Below are 21,259 nucleotides of genomic sequence, written 5' to 3'. Positions count from 1 at the left end.
GTGTCATTTTTAATGACTGGAGTGTCCCTGACAGTCCTCCCATCAGGTTACGGACTGACCAGTGTTGAGGATATCCCACCTATTTACTCTCTCATGGTTGGCTTTGGCTGAATGCCACTCATAGCCTCAGGTATATCCTCAGGCAAGTAGACAAGACATCTTGATGCCAGACGGCACGTAAAAACACAGAACCGATCATAATTTATCCTGGACATCGTCTGGCACAGCTGATGAAATGACATGCAATGGGATGGTGGATGATATGTGTTGGAGATTTCTTGACTTCTGGTCTGTGCTAAAAAATACAATGAAAAAACTGAATGAAAAGTCCGTGACACCAAGCTCCCGTTGCTCTTTTTAATGTGACGTTTCGGGCAGCATGCCCTTCATCAGACAATCTGTTGTCTGATGAAGGGCATGCTGCCCGAAACGTCACATTAAAAAGAGCAACGGGAACTTGGTGTCGCGGACTTTTCATTCAGTTTTTTCATTGAATTTTTGCTGGTCCTGCACCCACATTTTTTTGAGACGGATGTGCGTGTTTTTTTCTCTCTAACTACTGTGCTAAAAAATAAACACTATTCTATTCTTTATCACAAAGCAGTTCTGTGTAATCCTCACTGAGACTGGTAGAGCTAGTAGAATCACTTGCAAATAGGACACTGTGAAGCCAACACATGATTTATTACAACAATGCCCTGTACAAATAGAAACTGTAACATGCCACTGAAGCGTTTAATAATAACAAAAGGAAGGGTAACTACGTATGTACTTCTGTGACTGTTTATCTGGCAGTGATTCAATGTCACATCTCTTTTCAGGTTAGCCAACAGTTGGGCAGAGAAACACAAATAAGAAAGAAAAGAAAAAGAAAACTGAGAATATGTAATAGGCATACTATTACATTATATATTATAATATCACATTATTCCCAAGAACTGTGTTTTGGTCCACCATTCATGTTTATGAAGTGCAATGACAATATTCACAAGTTCTGCATTTCTTAATTTCACATTTCCAGATGGGAAGAGTAAAACATCGCCAAGGTCAAACTTGAAGTTCCGCTTTGACAAGCTGAGCCACTCTCCAACGGTAAACGCCCCTGAAGAGCCCACAAAACCATCACGGTTTTTTAATGACATTTTGTGACCTTTGATGTCCTGTATAATCACAGAATCATACGTAGCTTTTGGTGTCATATCCGTCTTGTAATCAGCGATGCGCAACTTGGATTCAGTAGTTACAATCCAGTGCCATGTATTCTGAATGACCTGGTTTTACCCGTCCAGTACACACAGGTGATTGCCTGGTTGAATGATCATCTGGTTGAATTGGACAGGTACAGTAAGGCCAGGTGGAATATGTGGCACTAGATTAGTAGGTCTAATGAATTCATGTTGCCCATCACTGCTTGTAATATATATCACACAATCCAACCAGGTTCTCTTCTCTCTGCAGGGACATTAGTGTGCGTGTTTGTGTGGGCTGCATGAACCAGAGGTGAGTCTGGCAAAAACTTGGTTTACCTTTTTTTTCGTAATCACACGCATCCAGATAAAATAACATGCCCCCCTAACTCACCCCTGAAAACACAAAAAAATAACTCGCTGTTTGTGTATATTTTATGTTCATGTTTGTGACCTGTTTGGCGAAGCCAGTGCTAAGGAGACGACAGGGCGTAAAAGAACTCCTCGAACCTGACACAAATGGTGGGCTACAATCGCACAGGAACAGAGGGATGGAACCCTGGCTTCTGGAATCCTCATCCATTGTGACAGCATACTCCTCAGAGCATACTACTCCTACTCCAGCGAGCAGACTTAGAAGAGCATACTTTGTAGAGTGTACTTCACATCTTCACACAGCAGCAGCATTGTCCTGCCAGATATAAGAGCATTCCTTTCCCTGCAAAACACCAAGCCCAGCCATGCAGCCAGATGCACAGACTGGGAAGGGGGGGGGAGAAAACAGCTTTTAGTCTTACTTGATTTTTGTTTTGTTATTATTTTGAAAGAAAAGCTAAATGTGCTGCATCTTTTACTAAATGTGTCTGTTACGGAGCTATGCCGCTGTACGAAACTGTGCCTCGTTTCTGTGTCCCGTAAGGCGCGAACGTATATCCTTCTCTCTCTCTCTCTTTCTCTCTCTCTCTTTCTTTCTCTCTCTCTCTCTCTCTCGCCATCTCTCTTGCTCTTGCTTTTTTCCCACAAGCCTTAGATCAATAGGACACTCCCAAGGTGCATTCTGTCTCTGCACCACGCCATGACAAGTGTGCTCAAACACACACACAAACACGTTGATATTTAATTTTCCTCAGTGTGTCATCTATGTGTTTCACATAAAAGTATAGCAACGTGACTTGTGACTACAGACCTCTTTTCCTGTACAAAAAAAAATGTATATCTACAGTATATCTATACGTATGTCTTTGGATTTTTACGTCCATTCGGCACTTATTAGAGCAGCATAGCACATTGCAGGAAGAGAGAGACGGTTCCCAGTTCTTTCCCTCGTTTTGCTTTGTTGGTACGGAACGTCCACTTTCACATAGAGGCGTTGCTGATGCACCATAGAGCTGTAGGCGTTTATGTCCAGGAGGTGAGGGACTGTCAGGGAGGCGAGGGGCTCAGAGTTTTGTCCAGTCCTGGGCCCAGTCAAGGCTGCCGCCGGCCCTGTTGCTCAGTAGCCAATCAGAGAGAAATAAGCTGGAAAAAAAGAAAACACAATTACCTACATCAGTTAAGGAATTTGTCTTTATGACTCTTCGCTTCTGTGACGACCATATGATAACCTGCACCACTAAAATCTTGCAGCTTTAACCGCGTAATAGGGGACACAACACAAAGGAATGACACGAGATCACGCACAGTGGTGTAAAACTTATACCAACCATTGTATTTGTGGACCACTATTTTTTTAAGAACTTGTTTTTCCCTCAGTGCTTTTGTGTTCTGTAGTGCAATTTTAGACAAATGAATATGTGTGTTGAGTCTGATGTACCATGTTTGGCCTTTACTGTCGCTTAACGCTTGTCTTACTTAGCCAAAAAAAAGTGGAGGTTTCCTCTGACTCTCTGAGGCATAGGCTAAAATACCCATGAGTTCACTTTGTGCTATACTCTCACTGTGTGAGAAGACGACATGGGGAGGGAAGAGGTCTATGTGGTGGAAACTTACATGTCACATGGGTTTTCTAGTCCTTCGTGACATTGTGAGCACACACACAAACTCTTGTGTGGTTGGGGGGGGGTTCAGGGATTCAAGGCTCTGTGGGTGTGATATATAATGAATATGCACACTTTTTGTGTGTGAGGAATCGGATGACAACGTAAAATATTGGATGGGGGAAGGGGAGGGGGGGGCAATTCATGGTAAGCAACAAAGTACCCATATCCAAGAATGAAGAAAGAATGTCCATTATTTCACACACAGAGCTTCAGTGTGTTAACCACACCAATGTAAATGTAAACATGCATCTATGATCTTATGAAGATATACGAAACAGAGGAAGCTCAGCTCAAGGGTTGATGTCATTTGATAAACATTCATGAAGTAAACAAAAGAAGAATGCTATGCAAAGTAACAACCTTGACTAGCAACATTAGTGTTCAGGGGTAAACAAACACATATACTCCTGAGCAGCTGAAGAGAGGAATTTGGTAACACTTTATTTTAGGGATACATCTATTAGCACTAATACATACAATATTAATGCCTGCATAAGTAACTTGTAAGGCATGTACTAAGCAAATGCTAAGGCCTACTAGGTCCTTACTAAGGTTAAATTGGTAATAATTCCCTTATTGTGCATGAACAAGACATTTGCGAATACATGCCTAACAAATGTTTGATTTTGCTTTGTACATGCCTGACATGTTACTTATACAGGCACATTGTATGTATTAGTGCTAATAGATGTATCCCTAAAATAAAGTGTTACCAAGAATTCAAATGTCTTAGGGGAAGAAGTTTGACTGAAGAGCTTTTGCGTCCTACTACGCATAGTTGACCTTTGAGCAAAAACAAAAATCCCACGTTACTGCACTGTAGAATAGCCTCACCTCTGCTGTCTATTGTACACTGTTCTTCTCCAGATGTTTTTTGTGTTACAAAATATCATTCATAGAGACTGACGAACACTCTGCTGCGGACGGAGAGCACACAGTGGGTGCACTACAAGTCAGTAGAGTTTTCATGGTGGGGGGTGTTCAGTGGTGTAGTCTATGTAGAACGCGGGTATACGGAGTATACCCACTTCTAAATTTCAAGGATTTCAGTATACCCACCTAAAATTGATTGATCCATTGTTTTGAATAGCACAAATATATACAGTATACCCAATTCAAAAAATGCTCAAATATACAGTATACCCACCACAAAGAAGTAGACTACACCACTGGGGGTGTTGGGCAAAACTGTTTCCTGTGGGCCCAGAGTTGGTGGGTTGACCTTTGTCCAGAGCTGCGAATGATTTCTTTTGTAGGACAGTGGCAGAAGTGTGTTTCAGACTATATTTCCGCTTCTCACAGAGAACTATGTCCCGTTTTTGTTTATTTTTTGTTGTTGTTGTTTTTTTATGTTAAGGGTGTGAAGTTTTAACACCTCAAGGTTGTTGAGTGAGATTTATAATTTATTGATTTTCACATTTGTGTTGTCATGTAAAAAAATATATTAATTGAAGAGTACATTTTGAAGAGTGAATTAAGGGAAATTATTATTTAAAAGGAATACACATGTATATGTATATTTGGTTATGTAATGTGCCATTAAGAATTTATTATGGAATAAAAATGTTGTATTTTGTGTCACGTTTGGGTTGCATTTCCTCATTGCTTGTCTGACTTGAAAGTGAAAGTTCCCCCATATCTCAGCAACCTTTCTGCTGTGACTGATTTTAAACATAAATACTATTTACCTTTTTTTAATTATTTTGTGGATTGCACAGCACAGTGAAGACCATAACATGAAGAGAGTGGGAGAGAACGACGGGGTAGGGCTAGGAAATTACCCACACGGGACTTGAACCTGCAGTCATCATGGCATGTAAGCCCAATCATGGCAGGGAAGCTTTGGCGCAATGTTGCCTACCACTACACCCTTTATTTTTTCCAGTCACATGCACACGACTAAACACCACTATGTCGGTCAGTCCAGTGGTCAGTCTGAAACCAGTCTGATTTTTGGAGAGTTTGCATGCAGCATATCAAATGACCTTGTTAAAGGACAAGGCCTGGCCTGCCATTGCATAACAGCTTGGCCAAAAACTTCTTCATTCCTGTTTGGGTTCCTCAATATTGACACAAGTTATTGTAAGCTAAGTTATTAATGGAAGCAACATTTTCTCAAGGGTGCTCCTCTCCACCCATCTCTCCATATTGCATCCATCTTAACTTGGGTCTTAGACCAAAGATCCCTATTACACTCTAAAAAAGGATGGGTTGAAAATTACCCAATGTTTACTACAGTGCTGGGTAACTATGGACCAACCACACGTTGGGTTGTATTTATACAATGTAGTGGATTATGCATTTCCTATGAAGTAACATACTATAGTATGCACTAATATACTATGCACTGCTATACTATAGCGTACTATACTATACTATACTATACTATACTATACTATACTATACTATACTATACTTTGCTATTGTCAGATTACTTAGTGGTGAGGATCGGCACTGCCCTCACGATCCGATTTGATCACGATTTGGGAGGTAGCGATTCGATTCGATTCGATTCTATGCGATCCGATCCGATCCGACACAATTCTACAATGCATTGCAATGCATTACATTTCTACTGAAAGCAAATGTTTAATCAGTCATGATGAGGCAATACAAGTAGTCAGATACTGAGCAACAATTTATTGGCTGTTTTCTGTATCAATCTGTCTCAGTCTGTATCAGTCTTGCAATGTTTTGAAGTGCTTTTATTTAATTTAACATTCATTTGCTCCCGAAATATCCATGGAAGTAATTGAAACTTAAAAAAATTGCCGGATCGATTCTGGAATTTGCCGGAGTGATTCTGGATCGTCCATGCCTCGCATCGATTTGGATCGCCGAATCGATCATTGTTGACACCCCTATTACACTCACAGAAATGATTCATGGAGGAGTTCATTTTTATGCATTCACATCTATTTGATTTTATTTAAAAACTCATTGTTTTAAAACATATACATTACAATTAACTATAATCTATGTAATTGGACCAATAATAAAATGTAGTGAATTGAAACACTTAATATATAATTAAAAAGTTTAGATAATTAACAATATAAAACAAATAAGATCATATTATTTAAAATGTATGTGATTAGTTTTCATAAAAGTTATGTGAATTGGGAAAACTGAGGATGCAACTCCAGTCCAGAGGTGGCGCTACTTGCTGCACATCACGGTTGTTCACAGCCAAACGTTTGAGCGCTGCATTTCTACTTCCTGTTGCCCTTCAACTGTGTGGGGAGTGGAGCGAGATCAATGTTATGGTAAGAAATCTAAAGCCATCCTACATCCAATTTCTTCAAATTGTGTAGTTTATATTAGATGGATACTATTTGGTTTGATTTCTGTTCACATTTCCGTAGTTTGTTATTGCTGTAGCCTAAACGGTTAAATCCTGCATGGCAGGTGTTCCAGTGCATGTGTGCTTCAGGCTAGCGGTTCTTTGGCAACTTGGCTTGTTTGTTACTTCTCTACAGGTCGACAGTAAACTAAACCAACCTTGAAATTGGTTATTATGCTGTTTGAAACGACACAAAGCCACAAGTGATTGTCGTAAGCAGTTGTATCTTTCCCCTTTTACAGTGCCCATTTTATTGTAGGCTTAGCAAAGTGCTGCTGATGTTCACAGTTTGCAGTTCAAATTCCTTATTGCGCTGTAATAATGTCGTTTAAATTCAGTTCAGTTCAATAATACTAAACTACACACGGTAATCATGCTGTTTAAAATTGCATTGCGCTGTTCTTTGATTATAGTGTGTCATGTTATCTGTTTTGTGGGTCAGTTGCAGTAAAAGGATGCATCATAAATGCAAAGCATTCGTTTCACTGGATAGTAATGGCATCTGCTCTTGTATTGCCCTTTCTCCCCAGATACAAAACTATTGTGGTATTTTTGTCATTCTCCTCAACGGGACATCCATGTGGCGACATGGTAAGCTTAAACTTATTGAAAGATGTACAGTTATATCTCAAATGTAGTTCATATGACTGACACAAAGTTGTTGGTAACACTCTATGAAGCCCATATCTATAGCGCATTATGAGTGCATTTATATCAAATTATAATGTGCATTATAATTTGGCTACTTACAACACATTACAACTACACCCATGATCTTTCATGATGCTTTATGCTAACAGTTATGAATAACAGTGAACTTAGCTTATAATACTTTATAAATCCAAGGGTGTTATGAGTGCTCGTGACTGGATATATACTACAGACTGCCTGATGGGGCTTACACTACATTATGATGCATTATACTGCATTACACAGTGCATTATAGATGCATCCATATGAACTTCACTTTACTTAGAGCACACATTGACAACTTATGATCTCACATGGAATATTATAGCGTCTTATTCGTCCTTATATCCAGGTCTGTGCATAGAGGGGTGTAAGTACTCCTAATGCATTAACCCCTTAATGCGCGCCGTACCTCCAGTGGCGCGCTGTAATAGACATTGAAATGTAACTACCATAGCACTACAATACTATGACACAACATAGGCCCTTTAGCAATGCACCACGACTTGGTCATTACCATACTGGTAACAACAAATGTATAAAGCCGCGTCTTAAGGGGTTAAAAGCCCCATCAGGCATTCTGTAGTTTATAACCAGCCAAGAGTCCTCATAACACAATTGTATTTATTAAGCATTATAAGCTAGATTCATGGTTATACATAGCTGTTAATATAAAGCATCATGAAACATGATGGGTGTAGTCATAATACGTGGTGAGTCATTATAATGTGCCTTATAATTTGATATAAATGCGCTCATAATTTGCTATAGATATGGGCCTCAAAGAAAGTGTTACCAAGTTGTTTGTTAAATGAACCTGAAATGTGAAAAATGTGCATGTTAACCATTCAAATGATTTGTCTAAACATTTATAAGGCTGGTATTATCTCCGTGTTCAATCTGGTCAAGCAGATGAGGGGCCTTCATTTTCTGCCGACATAGATGAGGTTCTGATCAAGAAGGTGATGCAACGCCCATGCTCAACCTGGAGGAAGGAGGTTCTCCGGGAGCCAGCAATTCCAGACTTCCAGAACAGATGGCACTTTTTGATGCCAGCGAGGTAAATGTAGTGTAGTTGACTGGACTGTCACTGGACTAAAACAGTGACATTCTTATCTTTTGGTGTTGTCGTCAATGCCATTAACCTGCCACAACCCCTGTTGTCTTTTTACAGATCAATTTGGAATTCATGTAAATTGCCACTGTACCTCTGACCTCAATTCTTTGGTGAACTGGACTATCGGGCAAGTGGCCTTATCCGGATCTTCTGTACCGAAGGTGGAGCTTTAGGACGGAAGATCTCTGCCATAATGACCCACATGGGACATGTACGTTTTTGATTCTGGTCTAATCTGATCTGCATATAGCTTGTGAGTTAGATAACCATGGTGAAGTTTATGTTGATTGTTTCAGATGTTTTTCTTGCCGTTAGAAAAAAAAACACTTGACTGCATGGGTTTAGACTTGTGAGCTTTGAGTGGGGTTAAACAAGGTTTTGGGGTGGTCAATGGAGAAATGACTGACTTTGTTGCCCTCAGTACCTGTGTTGGTTTGTGACACATTATGCATACTGTCCTCTAGGATGCCGGCGAACTGTCTGTGTATGAACTTCAGCGACTTGAACATGAGAGAGAAGGTTTTTTTTGTCATCTTTGAAGATTTCACAAGCATGTGGACATGTAAGAGTTTGCCGCTGCTCTCATTTTCACACATTGCCTCACTTTGTGTCTTCTCCTACTCTACTCTCTCCCTTCTGTTCTTGCCTCTACCTCCTTTTCATACTGTCACTCACCAGTATATCGAAATAGAACTTTGACATTTAAATGGCTGTCAAATTTGGTCTTAAAAGTGTATTCTTTTTCTCCATTGCCATGTAACTTCATTCTTACTCCAGACCTGTGTACCATTTATTAAGGGGTGGGTCTTTAGGGTCTTAAGAAATATTGTGATGTTTGCTCAAAGTGCACCAAATGTCCCTGCTGCCATAGGAGCCCACATTTGATTTGATGGTACGAAGTTTACACATTTCAGCATGCTTGCTCTGAATGTTTGCCCCTCTGCCTGCAACATCTTGAGGAAAGTCCCAACTCTGATCTGATATTAGTGCGATGGACTGTCTCAAAGTTTACAATTAAGTCAACCAATGCACATCAAAGCATTTTTTTTAAGTTGAAAGAGGAAGTTCAGCCTCCCTTGTGAATGGAAAATCACCACTGTTTGGAATGCTACCAATTCAGTGTAGTGATACAGTGGATCTAATAATTTCTTTCTGTCAAAAGGCAGCAGAGGATCTCCGGACTCGGGATGCAAGTGAGGCCAAAGCAAGATAATGAAGTAAGTCATAAAGCACTGCATTTTCAAGCATGACTTCCCCCCCAATTAATTGAACAGACGTTTTGCAGTCATGATAGGGGTAATGGGAGATGAGGTTGGAATGGGGAAATGAATTGTCTTCTTTCTTTGGCCAACAGGTGACTTTTTTTTTGATTGCAAAGTGCCTGGAAGACAAGTCTTTTGAACTTATTTCGCACCTAAATCTTTGTAGTTCTTCCGTTAAATCATTCTTTTTTCCCTTTGCTATGTTCCAGGACCTTGAATGCAGACAGGCCTAGGCAGACACTGCTGAGAAGACCATGGGCATCTACACAGTCCGGACAGAGGGTGATGGTCTAGGTGATGCATGTTTTGAAGATGTCTGTGTGGCACTGGACGGTGTGAGTTCTCCAGAGCCTGCGGAGTGTCGGCCATGCATGTGTTGGGCTTTATGAACGAATCTATGCACCAACTTGAGCTATCCAAAAAGACTGCGAAATATACATACATTTGAGGGTTACCAGAAAGTTCTGATGGACCTGTACTCAAGCAAGCTTGAAATAGCTCCTGTGATTCAGTGGCATACACGCCTGTTAGACTCTCACTTCGCTTCCGCTCACACTGCCGCAGTGGCATTGGTTGTGACCCGTAGATGGTCGACCAGGGGAAAAAAACTATAAAACTCATGATATTTTTTGTCTTCGACCAAGTGGTCAGTGTGGAAGAGTTTGAGGTTTTTTTTTTTTATCCATGTCTGCTGTCGGCCACATACACACAACTGTTGCCCACACACCAGCGGCCTATACTACAAAACTGGTTCAGGATACGTTAAGGTTAAGTTGAGAGTGAAATCAACTAATAGAAGAGCCCAGAGTACTTATTTTCTTTAGAAAGGCTCTTAGATGATGAGATAAAGGTATTAGATGATTTACCTAACTTAGTAATAGGCCCCTGGTGAACTATTCTGTACACAAACCAGCTGAACTAGTGTGCCCGCTCACTTGGTTGACTACGTGTATTGGCTGCCTAAGTACACCTGCTGAACTTTTGTTGCACCCACAAACTTGGACTGTTGGCTGTGTGCACACACCTATTAGGACTGTTGTACTTAATGCCAGCTGAAGTATTGTGTGTGCACACCTGATCTTTTTCTTGTGTACTACACACCTGTGGGACTGTTTCGCCCACGCACGCTTGCGTGGCCATTTGTGTTAACCTTTTGCGCCCGCAAGTCACACCAACACACTTACCCAACTTTTCTGTCTTTCAACTTGTGTTCAGATGAGTTGTTTGTGTAAAAATGTTTGTACAGTATATAGAAATGTACTGTGTTCTTTGTCAATACACCTGTGTGATGGATGGTGAACATGGTGTAATTTCTGCCTTATTTTCCCTTTCCTTGGTTTTTCTTATTATACAGGGTGTTTGTTAAAATGTTTTTTGCATTAGCTAGCTGGTCAGGAGGGGAAAAACCTCAGCATACTGACCATTTTGCTTTGAAATTACTTTGACCTTTTGGTCTTACTCCAAGTGTGCAGGGGCCTATACTACAAAGCTGGTTCAGGGTAAGTTAAGGTGTAAATCATCTAATATTACATCTAATAATAAGAAAATGAGGACTCCAGGCCCTTCTATTAGGTAATTTACCTCTTAACTAAACCTTAAATTATCCTGAACCAGCTTTGTAGTATAGATCCAATTGATTTTGCAGGTTTGGATTCTTTGAAGTAAGCTGCGTTGTTACTCCTGCATGTGAAGTACCGTATTGTTTTTACTTTTGGTATTGTGAATAACCAACTACTAAATAATAATCACTTCGTGATTTAACGTATGACTCTGTTTTTGGGATCCCTTGCTGTGTCCAAGTGGCTAGGTGTTGCACTGATGATTTGTGTTGCAAATAAATAAGCTTCATTTGAAAAAAGTTGTGTGTATCATTTCAGATTTATTTGGTTGGTTTATATAAAGATTAAGTAATTAAAATGTATGCATTTTTGTCATCTATTAAATTGCATAAATCTTATTCATTCTAAATGCATGCAATTTTGTCATCTATTAAATTGCATAAATCTTATCCATTCTAAATGCATAAGTCTTATTAATACTAAATGCATAAATTGTGGGTTATAGGTTTCAAATGAATAGGATTTATTCAATGAATTTCTATACATCCTATAGGTCTTGGTTTTCAGGATTGCATAAAACTTAGCTATTCAAAATGTATGCATTTTTGTCATTAATCAAATTAATTAAATCTTATGTTTTGGGGCGAATTATTTCTGTGAGTGTACTTAGCCCAGTGTTTCCCAACCAGGGGTACGTGTACCACTAGGGGTACGCGAGCACACTGCAGGGGGTACTTGGAAAAAATCAATTTTAACAAACATATGGAGCTTAGTTACATTGGGATGGAGAAAGCAATATAGAACTTGACCTAGGGGGTACTCATGGCACAATGAAAAGGCTTGGGGGTACACAAGACAAAAAAGGTTGGGAAACATTGACTTAGCCTACAGCAGTTACTGGACCTACCTGCACTTGAAGTGGTTAGTAGGCTGCTAGAACCGCAATGAAGAATAGATGATGGGTTGTCCTGGTGTGTGTTGATGAGCATGTTGCTTTGGACGTCCGCCATTTTCCAAAGCCAGGTCTGCATACAGCAGCTGAGAGAGGAGGAGGAGGAGAGGGGAGGAGAGGAGAGGAGAGGAGACAGGAGGAGAGGAGAGGTGTAGTGTAGAGGAGAGGAGAGGAGAGGAGAGGGGAGGAGGAGGAGGGGGAGAGGAGAGGAGAGGAGAGGAGAGGGGAGGAGAGGGGAGGAGAGGAGAGGGGAGGGGAGAGGAGGAGGAGAGGAGAGGAGAGGAGACAAACAGGCCATGGTGTAAGTGCCCAACACAGATCAGGTAACAGAGTGTACTATGTAGGTCTCATCTCTGACACTGTTTTGTTTCTGGAAACTTACCTCACCCCTTGGCCTCTTGCTCTGCTGGGCTAAAAGAAGGATGCAAAAAACATGACACATTTAGAAGAGACTTCAGAGAAGTTCAAAGTCAATCTGTGACACACACACAAGCCGATACCAGAGGCAGTAAATACAGTGATAATGCTCTTCAATGAACTGAAACTGGTCTGGGTGCTGTCTTTTTTTTCTTTTTCCATGACTACTCTCAACCCATTTCCAGGAAACTGTCTAGCCCCCCTTAATGCACGCCGTATCATCTGAGGCATGCTGTAATAGTCAGGTTAATTACCATAGTACTACTCTACTATGACATAACACAGGGCCTTTAATGTACTACGACTCAATCATTGGCATTCTGGTAACAACAAATGTATAACGATGTGTTTTAACGGCTTAATATAATTTTAAGATAGACTGGTAGTCTAGGCTTATACAATATCATGCGTTACTCATTAAATGTGATTGTGCACCTTCATCAGCATTTTAATAGCTGTGGAATGTAGGGAGTGTTGCGGTGTGGAGAGAAACATGTTGGTACAGGACTACTGGATCACCAGCTCCAGTCCTCACCTTAACGCATGACTGATACACTACATGACATTACTCTACACTTCAGTAGATATGCCCTACTTAGATCCAAAACAACTTATGAGATGATAACCAAGCTACAAATGTGTTGGAGAAAAAGTAAAGTAAAACCCCACACTCACAGTACACGTGTGTGCACACAGTGGCAGAACAATTGCACACAGGGCCCCAGGGCAAAACACTGATGGGGGGTCCATACAACCTCCCAAGGTTACAATAGGGCCCCCACCACCAAGACAGGAGGGCCCTGGCTGGGCCCCGGAGCAAATGCCCTGCTAGCTTCGCTCCTATGCACACACATACATCCCGCCCACAGACAGACACACAGGATGAGATGGTATTCTTGATAAAATGCCTCCTTCCACACTTTATCTTGTGTCACATTTAAAACATGGGCTAAGGGAAACATGCACTCTCTCTGTTCTCTGATTCTAACATACACACTCACACATGCACGCGCGCACACACACTCACACACACACACACACACACACACACACACACACACACACACACACACACACACACACACACACACACACACACACACACACACACACACACACACACACACACACACACACACACACACACACAGAGGATGAGACGGCCTTACCGGTAGAGTGTGAGCGAGGAGGAACTGCTGGTGCTGAGTGGTGGGAGAGCCATCGAACCAGCGCCATGACAAGAGGAAAAGAGAGACAGGCGCAGATAATCACAAGCAGCCTCAGGCCTGCACTCCTCTCAGATCGCCCAGATTGCCCTGCAAGATAGCGGGCGGCCGTGGAGGAAAACAAGGTTATCAGACATGCATAGCACAGGAAATAAAAACAAAACAAAACAACGACCAAAAATCTAGGGCAAGACAGAGAAAAATTATATTGCTGCTTCTGCATATAGGCCAGGGCATTCAAGGCCACAATACAATAACCTAATTTATTTCAAGTCGGTGAAAGTTTAAATACAAGAAAACAAAAACCAAACAAAACAGCTTGTTTATAGAATAGTTCACTTTTGTTTTGTGGGCTATTTAGCTTACCTCGGTCAACCAAGTATCTTGAGTACCAAACATACTTTATTTTAAACGTCCTCTGGACATGTCATTTCAATAAAGAATAAAGAATGCAGTGCTTTTTCGTTTACTTTCTGAGGGGATTGTGCATGCCTCTGACTTGAAACAAATCAGCATACTTAATCATTTGGGAAAAAAATAAGGTAACACTTTATTTTAGGGATACATCTATTATCACTAATACAATGTGCCTGTATAAGTAACTTGTGAGGCATGTACAAAGCAAAATCAAACATTTGTTAGGCATGTATTCGCAAAGGTCTTGTTCATGCACAATAAGGGATTTATTACCAATTTAACCTTAGTAAGGACCTAGTAGGCCTTAGCATTTGCTTAGTACATGCCTTACAAGTTACTTATGCAGGCATTAACATTGTATGTATTAGTGCTAATAGATGTGTCCCTAAAATAAAGTGTTACCAAAAAATCTTTAAAAAAAAAACCTAACCCCTCTTTGCAACTGCACTTGTTGTTCTGTATATCTCCTGTGCACTTTGTATTTGCTTGTGATGTTGGCTTGATTATGTCCTCTTTTGAAAGTCGCTTTGGTTATAAAGCGTCTGCCAAATGCAATGTAATGTAATGTAATGTAATGTATCCCTAAAATGAAGTGTTACCAAAATGAAATCAAATCCAACATGCCCAGGCAGGCAGCGGGTGCTGCTCACCATCAGTGACGTTCACGTATGTTAAATGCCCGATGCTGCTGCCCCCTTGTCCCCAGCTGATGCGGCACTGGTAGTTGCCACTGTCCGACTTGTTGACGCTGATGAAGCTCATGTGGAGTCGAGTGCTGTTGACAGTCACGTCCTCTTGATAAATATGAAATTTGGATGAAGACCGTAGGAGACTGAAACTTTCGCCTTGGCCGACGACCCCCCACCCGCCGGTCCAGTCAGGCACGGCACAGTGTTGGACTTCGCAGGAGAGCAAGAGACTTTGTCCCTCGTGCACCATTTTATAGTCACGCCGCGCTAAGACAAGTGGGAAGCAGTCCTCTCCACTGCAACCTTTGAACAAAAAAAAGAATAGTGTGTTTCAATTTTTGTTTTGTGCAGAAAATGTATTTAATAATTCATCACAGACATCACAGTAGTTATTACACTGAATTAATTAATTAGATTCAACATAAATTCAGCCTGTCTTGAAAGGTTCCTCTTTTTTTCAAATGCAGCATGTCTCCCACAAGAAAGAAAGTGACAAAATCTCCACTTACCCCAATTGTGGTACAACACGGTTAGAGTTAGGATGTAACCAGTGATGGAATCCATGTCAAACGATGACTGATCCAAGTTAATAACACATACTCCTCTTCTGTCAAAGCCACAACGTTGTGGTTGTTTCGCTGTTGCTTTTCTGTGTCTTGAGAAGGGAACTGACAGCGAACATTGTGCCAGAGTAGTGAGAGGTGTCAGAAGTCCATTGTTGCAGTTTCACTTTCTATGAAAGTTTTAATGTGGAGAAGTCGTCTGCCAAAAGACAGAGCAGAGCGGACTGGTGGCTTCACAAAGATATGTGGAAGGAAGGAAACTCTTGCTCCGACACTCGCAAACACACTACACTCCCACCCATGCCTCTGCCCCCACACCCTCTCTCTCTCTCTCTCTCTCTCTCTCTCTCTCTCTCTCTCTCTCTCTCTCTCTCTCTCGCTCTCTCTCTCACTCTCTCTCTCTCTCTCTCTCTCTCTCTCTCTCTCTCTCTCTCTCTCTCACACACACACACACACACATGCACGTGTAAACACACAGACACAGACACACACAGACACAGACACAGACACAGACACACACACGCACGCACACACACACACACACACACACACACACACACACACACACACACACACACACACACACACACACACACACACACACACACACACACACACACACACACACACACACTTCTATTTCCCTGCATTCATAGAAAGTCATCTCCTGCCAAAAACAACAATCTCTATTAGGTGTATTAGGTGCCTAGCTTACCCTTAAGGTAGTTTACTGTAAAAGTTCAAAAGAGAGGAATTCAGCTTTATAACTTGGTGTAATATTTAACCCAGTGTTTCTCAGCCTTTTTTTTAGGTGAGGCACCCTTTCAATTCATGATAAATCTCATGGCACCCCAAACCAACAAGCTGTAACATGATATCGCATCCAATACCACACAAGCTTAGAAAAGTAACACATCTGGAGACATTCAAAGTTGCCGCTTTATCTCAGACAGGCTAGTGTAGGCCATACTGGGATTACCTTAATTGACTTTATTGTGCATAAATGGTGGATGTAAGATTCCACTGACTAAGCATTCATTTATTAATTTAGACAAATATGTATTATATTACATTATTCATTTAGGGTCAATTTCACATAACGTCAGCCATGTTTCCGCGGCACCCATGAGGGGGGCGTGCGGCACCCCAGGGTGCCAGCACCCCTGTTGAGAAACACTGATTTAACCTACAATACCATACAGACAAATGCTGTTCATTCCATAGCCACATGCAGGTTAGGTTAACAATGTGGTCCATGGTTTTCAACGAGCTTGAATAGTATTGAATCTACTGAATAGTTCAGGTTCAACTTACTGGTAATTTCCCTACAATTTCCTAAAGTACATCTTGAGTTTCTGGCCTTTGTGAATGGACCTTCCTTCTGCCCGTCCTGGCTATTGTTCGATCATATTTATTAGGAGGGAGAAGATTCATTGCCAGGGTACACAGGATATGGGTCATGTTTATGTCAGAACAATTTCGCTCTGTTTAACTCAACTCCACTCAATTCATTGTAGTGCTTTCCTGATTTTAGACATATTGACAAGGTGCACCATTTCTCGGTAAGCCATGTGGATGGTGGGGACATGTCCATACCACTTTTGAGATGATCCTAGCTTGTCCCCACCACTTTTTTGCATTATGCAATGCAAAGCATACTCGTACAATTTCCCTAGTAATGTCCCACTTTCCATGCCAAACGTACTGTGAGGAAAGTTGTGAAGTGAAAGTGAAAGTGAAAGCCCATTGGGAAACTCCAACTCCCATTGTCATTGTGACACAGCACTCCACAGCACACAAGTGAACACTGCACACTGCACACAACGAAATTGCATTTATGCCTCACCCGTGCAAGGGGGCAGCCCTCAGTGGCGCCCCATGGGGAGCAGTGTGGTGGGACGGTACCATGCTCAGGGTACCTCAGTCATGGAGGAGGATGGGGGAGAGCACTGTTTGATTACTCCCCCCACCAACCTGGCGGGTCGGGAGTCGAACCGGCAACCTCTGGGTTGCAAGTCTGACGCCCTAACCGCTCACCCATGACTGAAGTGAGGGGCCCATTACATTACTGTAGCGGAGGGGCTGGTCTGTGCCAAAAATGTCTGTTGTCTGTTTTTTGTTCAAGGATTCAAGGATTCCAGAATTTATTGTCATTGTCAAAAAGGCAACGAAATTGTGTTTGGGGTACAATACTTAGTAGCAGCAGGTTTCCAAGTAAAGTGCAAAAAGAGGTAAAAGTGACACCAGTGCTTGACCCCCCAGCCCCCCCCACCCCACTTAAAGTGCAGCAGAGATTAAGTGCATAATACTCGACGCCACCCCCGCCCCCCCTCTCTCTCTCTCTCAAACATGCACGCACGCACACACACGCACACACACACACACACACACACACACACACACACACACACACACACACACACACACACACACACACACACACACACACACACACACACACACACACACACACACACACACACACACACACACACACACACAGAAATGTCCAAAGAATAGATGGATAACATTTAAGACAGTAATGTTCCCCAGCAGTTCCCAGACCAGCCTTGACTTTATTTATCTGTATGAATGATAATGGGGCTCTGATGAACCCTGAGAGGGGCGAGAGCAATGCCTCCAGACTCTCCAGGTGACTGAACTTCCTTTTTACTGTGCTGTTGTTAAGAGTGTACAACACAATTAGCCTACTGTTTGGTTTGGCATTAACAGTAAAAGTTGAGTCACAAATCAACAGACTGACTCGCTCTGCATTAAAAGTGGGGTAGGGATCACCCCCCACTCCAAATAATATCTGAATAAGAACGGGGTTGGTTGTCACAAGTTATGGTTGTCACACGCGTCAGCCTCTGAAGGTTGCTGATCAAAATCGTTGACACAGAAATGTTTAGTCAGTTTAGGTTGTAGTGTTACAGGACATCTACATTCATGGTGCAGGTAAAACAATACAGGCCTAACATTGAAGTGAGACAACATAATGTGTTTTTCAAATTAAAAGGAAAATTTTGAGAAGTAATGTTTTTCTTCTCACCCATTGCTCTATGGGCTGCCATCAAAACCAGTTTGGCCAATTGAAAGTATAAAGCTACACTTTTGGTGGACTACATTTTTTTTCTTATATGGCAATCCATGTCAGAGCTGGCCTGAAAAAGAGTTAATTAAACGTGTCAGTCAGCCAGAGTTGGTTGTTACATTGCTTTCAGGGTTGGTATTCTCAACACTTTTCATTGCCTGTGGTGTTAAGCATATAGGGCAGGCTGTACAGCATGAGATACTTCAGGCTGTGACCACCAACCCTGCAATAGTCACATTTGCGCAAGGTGCCTTTGACGAGCCATATCTTTGGAAGAGACAGGGGTGGAGCTATAGGGAGGGCGAGCAGGGCACTTGCCCCTAGGCCCAGGGCCCTCCGTATTGGTGGTGTGGGCCCTATTGTGAGCTTGGCAAGGTGTATAGGGGGCCCTATAAGTGTCTTGCCCAGGGGCCCTGTGTGCAATTGTTCCGCCACTGGGAAGAGAACAGATTCTGTGGGGATGTATTCTCTTGGATCTAAGCTAATGGTTTTCTTTAATACCCCCCCCCCCCCTAATTTAGGCCTGAGTAAAAAAATGTGACAACCAACCCGTCTCCCCCAAAAGGCTATAGGTGAAATGAAAAATAGGAAAAGTTTAACCATTATTCATGTCTTTTTTTATGCAAAGGGTGGCGTTGAATACGCACATCCTAAGAAATTTGAGAGGAGAAGACGCTAGATCAATTTGCATAGGCCAGGCCATAGATTTTTTTCCAGTGGATTCTTGGAGAAAGGATGACCTATGATCTATGCACCAATGAATGATTATATCTAACTATGTTAGATCTAATCATTCATTGGTTTGTTTGTTTGTTTTTGCCAGATCAATAGGCCTATTTGTACTTGTGTAGGCCTAGGCCTACGAGTTTTAACTTGAAAGCTGTCAGTTTTTAAACTAATTTATTTATAGGACTACAGCAACAACAAAGCACATAAAAATAGTGCAGCAGAACTGTGAATCTCATCTGGGATAGAAGAACAGAAGATGCTGACATTTTTGTGTGGTCTCTCTTTGAGCCTTTTTTTTTTTTTTTTACATAAAACTGGACTAAAATCGATAGCAGCTAGGTGGCGTAGTTCTATCCAGTGTGACGGCTGGGTTACTTTTCAATAGTATTTCCTGTTTCCGGAATTCCGAACGAACTGACTGACTGTCGGCGAATGAGATAAACAAAGGCATTAACGACTCCGTGACTTTCAAGATTTTTAAAGATTACACAACAGCATTCATTAGTAACATGGACGCAGGTACGTAGTGTGATGTTTTCTCTGCTTTCATTTAGCTCCGTCTGTATAGTGCTAGCAGTTCCTTGAGCAGCTGAGTTGGAAAGCTAACCTTCCTCTGCCAGGTCTGTTAGCATTACTCGCCAAATCAACTCGTCAATTTGCTAAGCTAAAATGTAGTTAGCTTTGCTCCCAGGGATGATGACAATAGAGCATGTTGGTGACATTAACCATCAAAGTAGTCCATTTTGTGCTAGGCTTTGGTTTTCAGGAAGGCGTCGGCTGTTTGAGTCCAATGAGTGTATGCAATTCACTGTGAACTTGCTAGAATCTTGTCCAACTTCCCATCAGTTTCATTGACTGGTCAGTTTGCTAGTGACAGCGCTAGTGGGATCTTTCGCTAGCCGTATAGCACTATCTTAGTGCTAGGTGCAGTGTCAGGGAGTGAGATTCAGTGATTGTCAGTTCTTATTGCGTTTATGTACCATTGTCTTAGATCCCCAGGAACAGTTCGCTATAGCTTTCTATTTCCCATTCTCAATGATAGAACTTTTGCAGGAATGCTGCCAACACGGACCAACCTTCTGTAAAACATACCGTCTTGAGTGTTTCATGGGAGATCTTTTCTGTCACTGTAGTTTTTATTGCAACAACACAACAAGCTTTCTTGCGTGTAATGACAAATCTCAACTGACAGCAACGGTTCCCCATTGTCATCGTCATTATGCAAGTCATCCGATCGACCCCTCGTTTGGCCCCCTTCCATACCAAATGTGCATGACAGAAGCCCCCATTCATGTTTCGGCATTCGTTGTCGTCCCACTCCCACTTGTATTCCAGGGGCAGCATTATTGTATTTTCAGAACACAAACTCCTGGACACCCCTTAGTAGGACTCGGCAAAACATCTCCCTTACCCCATCCATAGAAGAAATCACATCGAATCAAATTTGCACTCTTCTGACATCGGACAAACAAGCTTTTGCCAAATTGGGGGATTGGGAACAGTCATGCATGATTAAGCAAGGTTCCACTGAAGTTTGTGCACCATACCATGTAGTGAACCCAAACACGGATGCTACTATGTTTCCATTGCCATCATTACCCTGTTCACTCACTCCAAAGGCAAGCAGATTAGATTGATTCATTTCAGATCAGTTAGCTTTCCATTCTGCCATTGGATTTGAATATGAAAAACAGATTTCTATCTCTTCCTTGAGATCTGGTAAACTTTCCAAATGTGTTGGCTCCATTCCAAGAATTGTCTCTAAAGTGTGCATTTGTTCTCTCTCTCTCTCTCTCTCTCTCTCTCTCTCTCTCTCTCTCTCTCTCTCTCTCTCTCTCTCTCTCTCTCTCTCTCTCTCTCTCTCTCTCTCTCTCTCTCTCTCTCTCCCCGTCTGTCTGTCTGTCTGTCTGTCTCTCTCTCGTCTCACAATTTCCGTCTCTTTACTTCTCCTTCTCTCTCCTCAATCCCTCCTCTC

The 21,259-nt window shown here is 41.8% G+C and overlaps 3 protein-coding genes and 1 long non-coding RNA gene across 16 annotated transcripts in view; 3 read left to right on the top strand and 1 right to left on the bottom strand.

Moving 5' to 3' along the window:
- rap1gap2a (RAP1 GTPase activating protein 2a) overlaps window positions 1-5,058 on the top strand; it is a 197,021-nt gene extending 191,963 nt beyond the window's left edge. For 7 of the 13 annotated variants that reach the window (XM_063205797.1, XM_063205793.1, XM_063205792.1 and 4 more), the window contains one exon: window positions 1,022-5,058. In XM_063205797.1, the coding sequence (XP_063061867.1) occupies window positions 1,022-1,149 (128 nt within the window). In that variant the 3' untranslated portion in view covers window positions 1,150-5,058. The remainder of the gene's footprint in view (window positions 1-1,021) is intronic. The other 6 variants (XM_063205795.1, XM_063205794.1, XR_010035883.1 and 3 more) reach the window with 6 other exon arrangements.
- Window positions 2,625-15,763, bottom strand: si:dkey-52l18.4 (uncharacterized protein LOC560708 homolog). The gene is made up of 6 exons (XM_063204665.1): window positions 15,760-15,763; window positions 14,860-15,201; window positions 13,736-13,882; window positions 12,532-12,560; window positions 12,105-12,235; window positions 2,625-2,705 (listed from the first exon to the last, which is right to left on the bottom strand). Exons 1-5 carry the CDS (start codon window positions 15,761-15,763, stop codon window positions 12,131-12,133), a joined length of 627 nt encoding a protein of 208 aa, XP_063060735.1. The 3' UTR covers window positions 2,625-2,705; window positions 12,105-12,130.
- Window positions 8,568-10,256, top strand: LOC134453721 (uncharacterized). Its single transcript, XR_010035711.1, has 3 exons — window positions 8,568-8,938; window positions 9,539-9,593; window positions 9,848-10,256. It is a non-coding gene; the product is annotated as an uncharacterized LOC134453721 (long non-coding RNA).
- Window positions 15,764-19,648: 3,885 nt separating the features above from the next.
- blmh (bleomycin hydrolase) overlaps window positions 19,649-21,259 on the top strand; it is a 36,461-nt gene continuing 34,850 nt past the window's right edge. The window contains exon 1 of the mRNA XM_063204502.1: window positions 19,649-19,803. Within this exon, the coding sequence (XP_063060572.1) occupies window positions 19,794-19,803 (10 nt within the window). The 5' untranslated portion in view covers window positions 19,649-19,793. The remainder of the gene's footprint in view (window positions 19,804-21,259) is intronic.

This window comes from Engraulis encrasicolus, chromosome 8, assembly GCF_034702125.1.
Source record: "Engraulis encrasicolus isolate BLACKSEA-1 chromosome 8, IST_EnEncr_1.0, whole genome shotgun sequence".
Classification (NCBI taxonomy): Eukaryota; Metazoa; Chordata; class Actinopteri; order Clupeiformes; family Engraulidae; genus Engraulis; species Engraulis encrasicolus.
This window is presented reverse-complemented; position numbering and strand designations above follow the sequence as displayed.

What these genes read in the sequence shown, in the direction of transcription:
- si:dkey-52l18.4 (XM_063204665.1), bottom strand. An exon ending in ATACGTGAACGTCACTGATG is followed by an intron (nt 13,883 to 14,859) that starts GTGAGCAGCACC and finishes GCTATCTTGCAG; the next exon opens with GGCAATCTGGGCGATCTGAG. An exon ending in GCAAGAGGCCAAGGGGTGAG is followed by an intron (nt 12,236 to 12,531) that starts GTAAGTTTCCAG and finishes CTCCTCTCTCAG; the next exon opens with CTGCTGTATGCAGACCTGGC.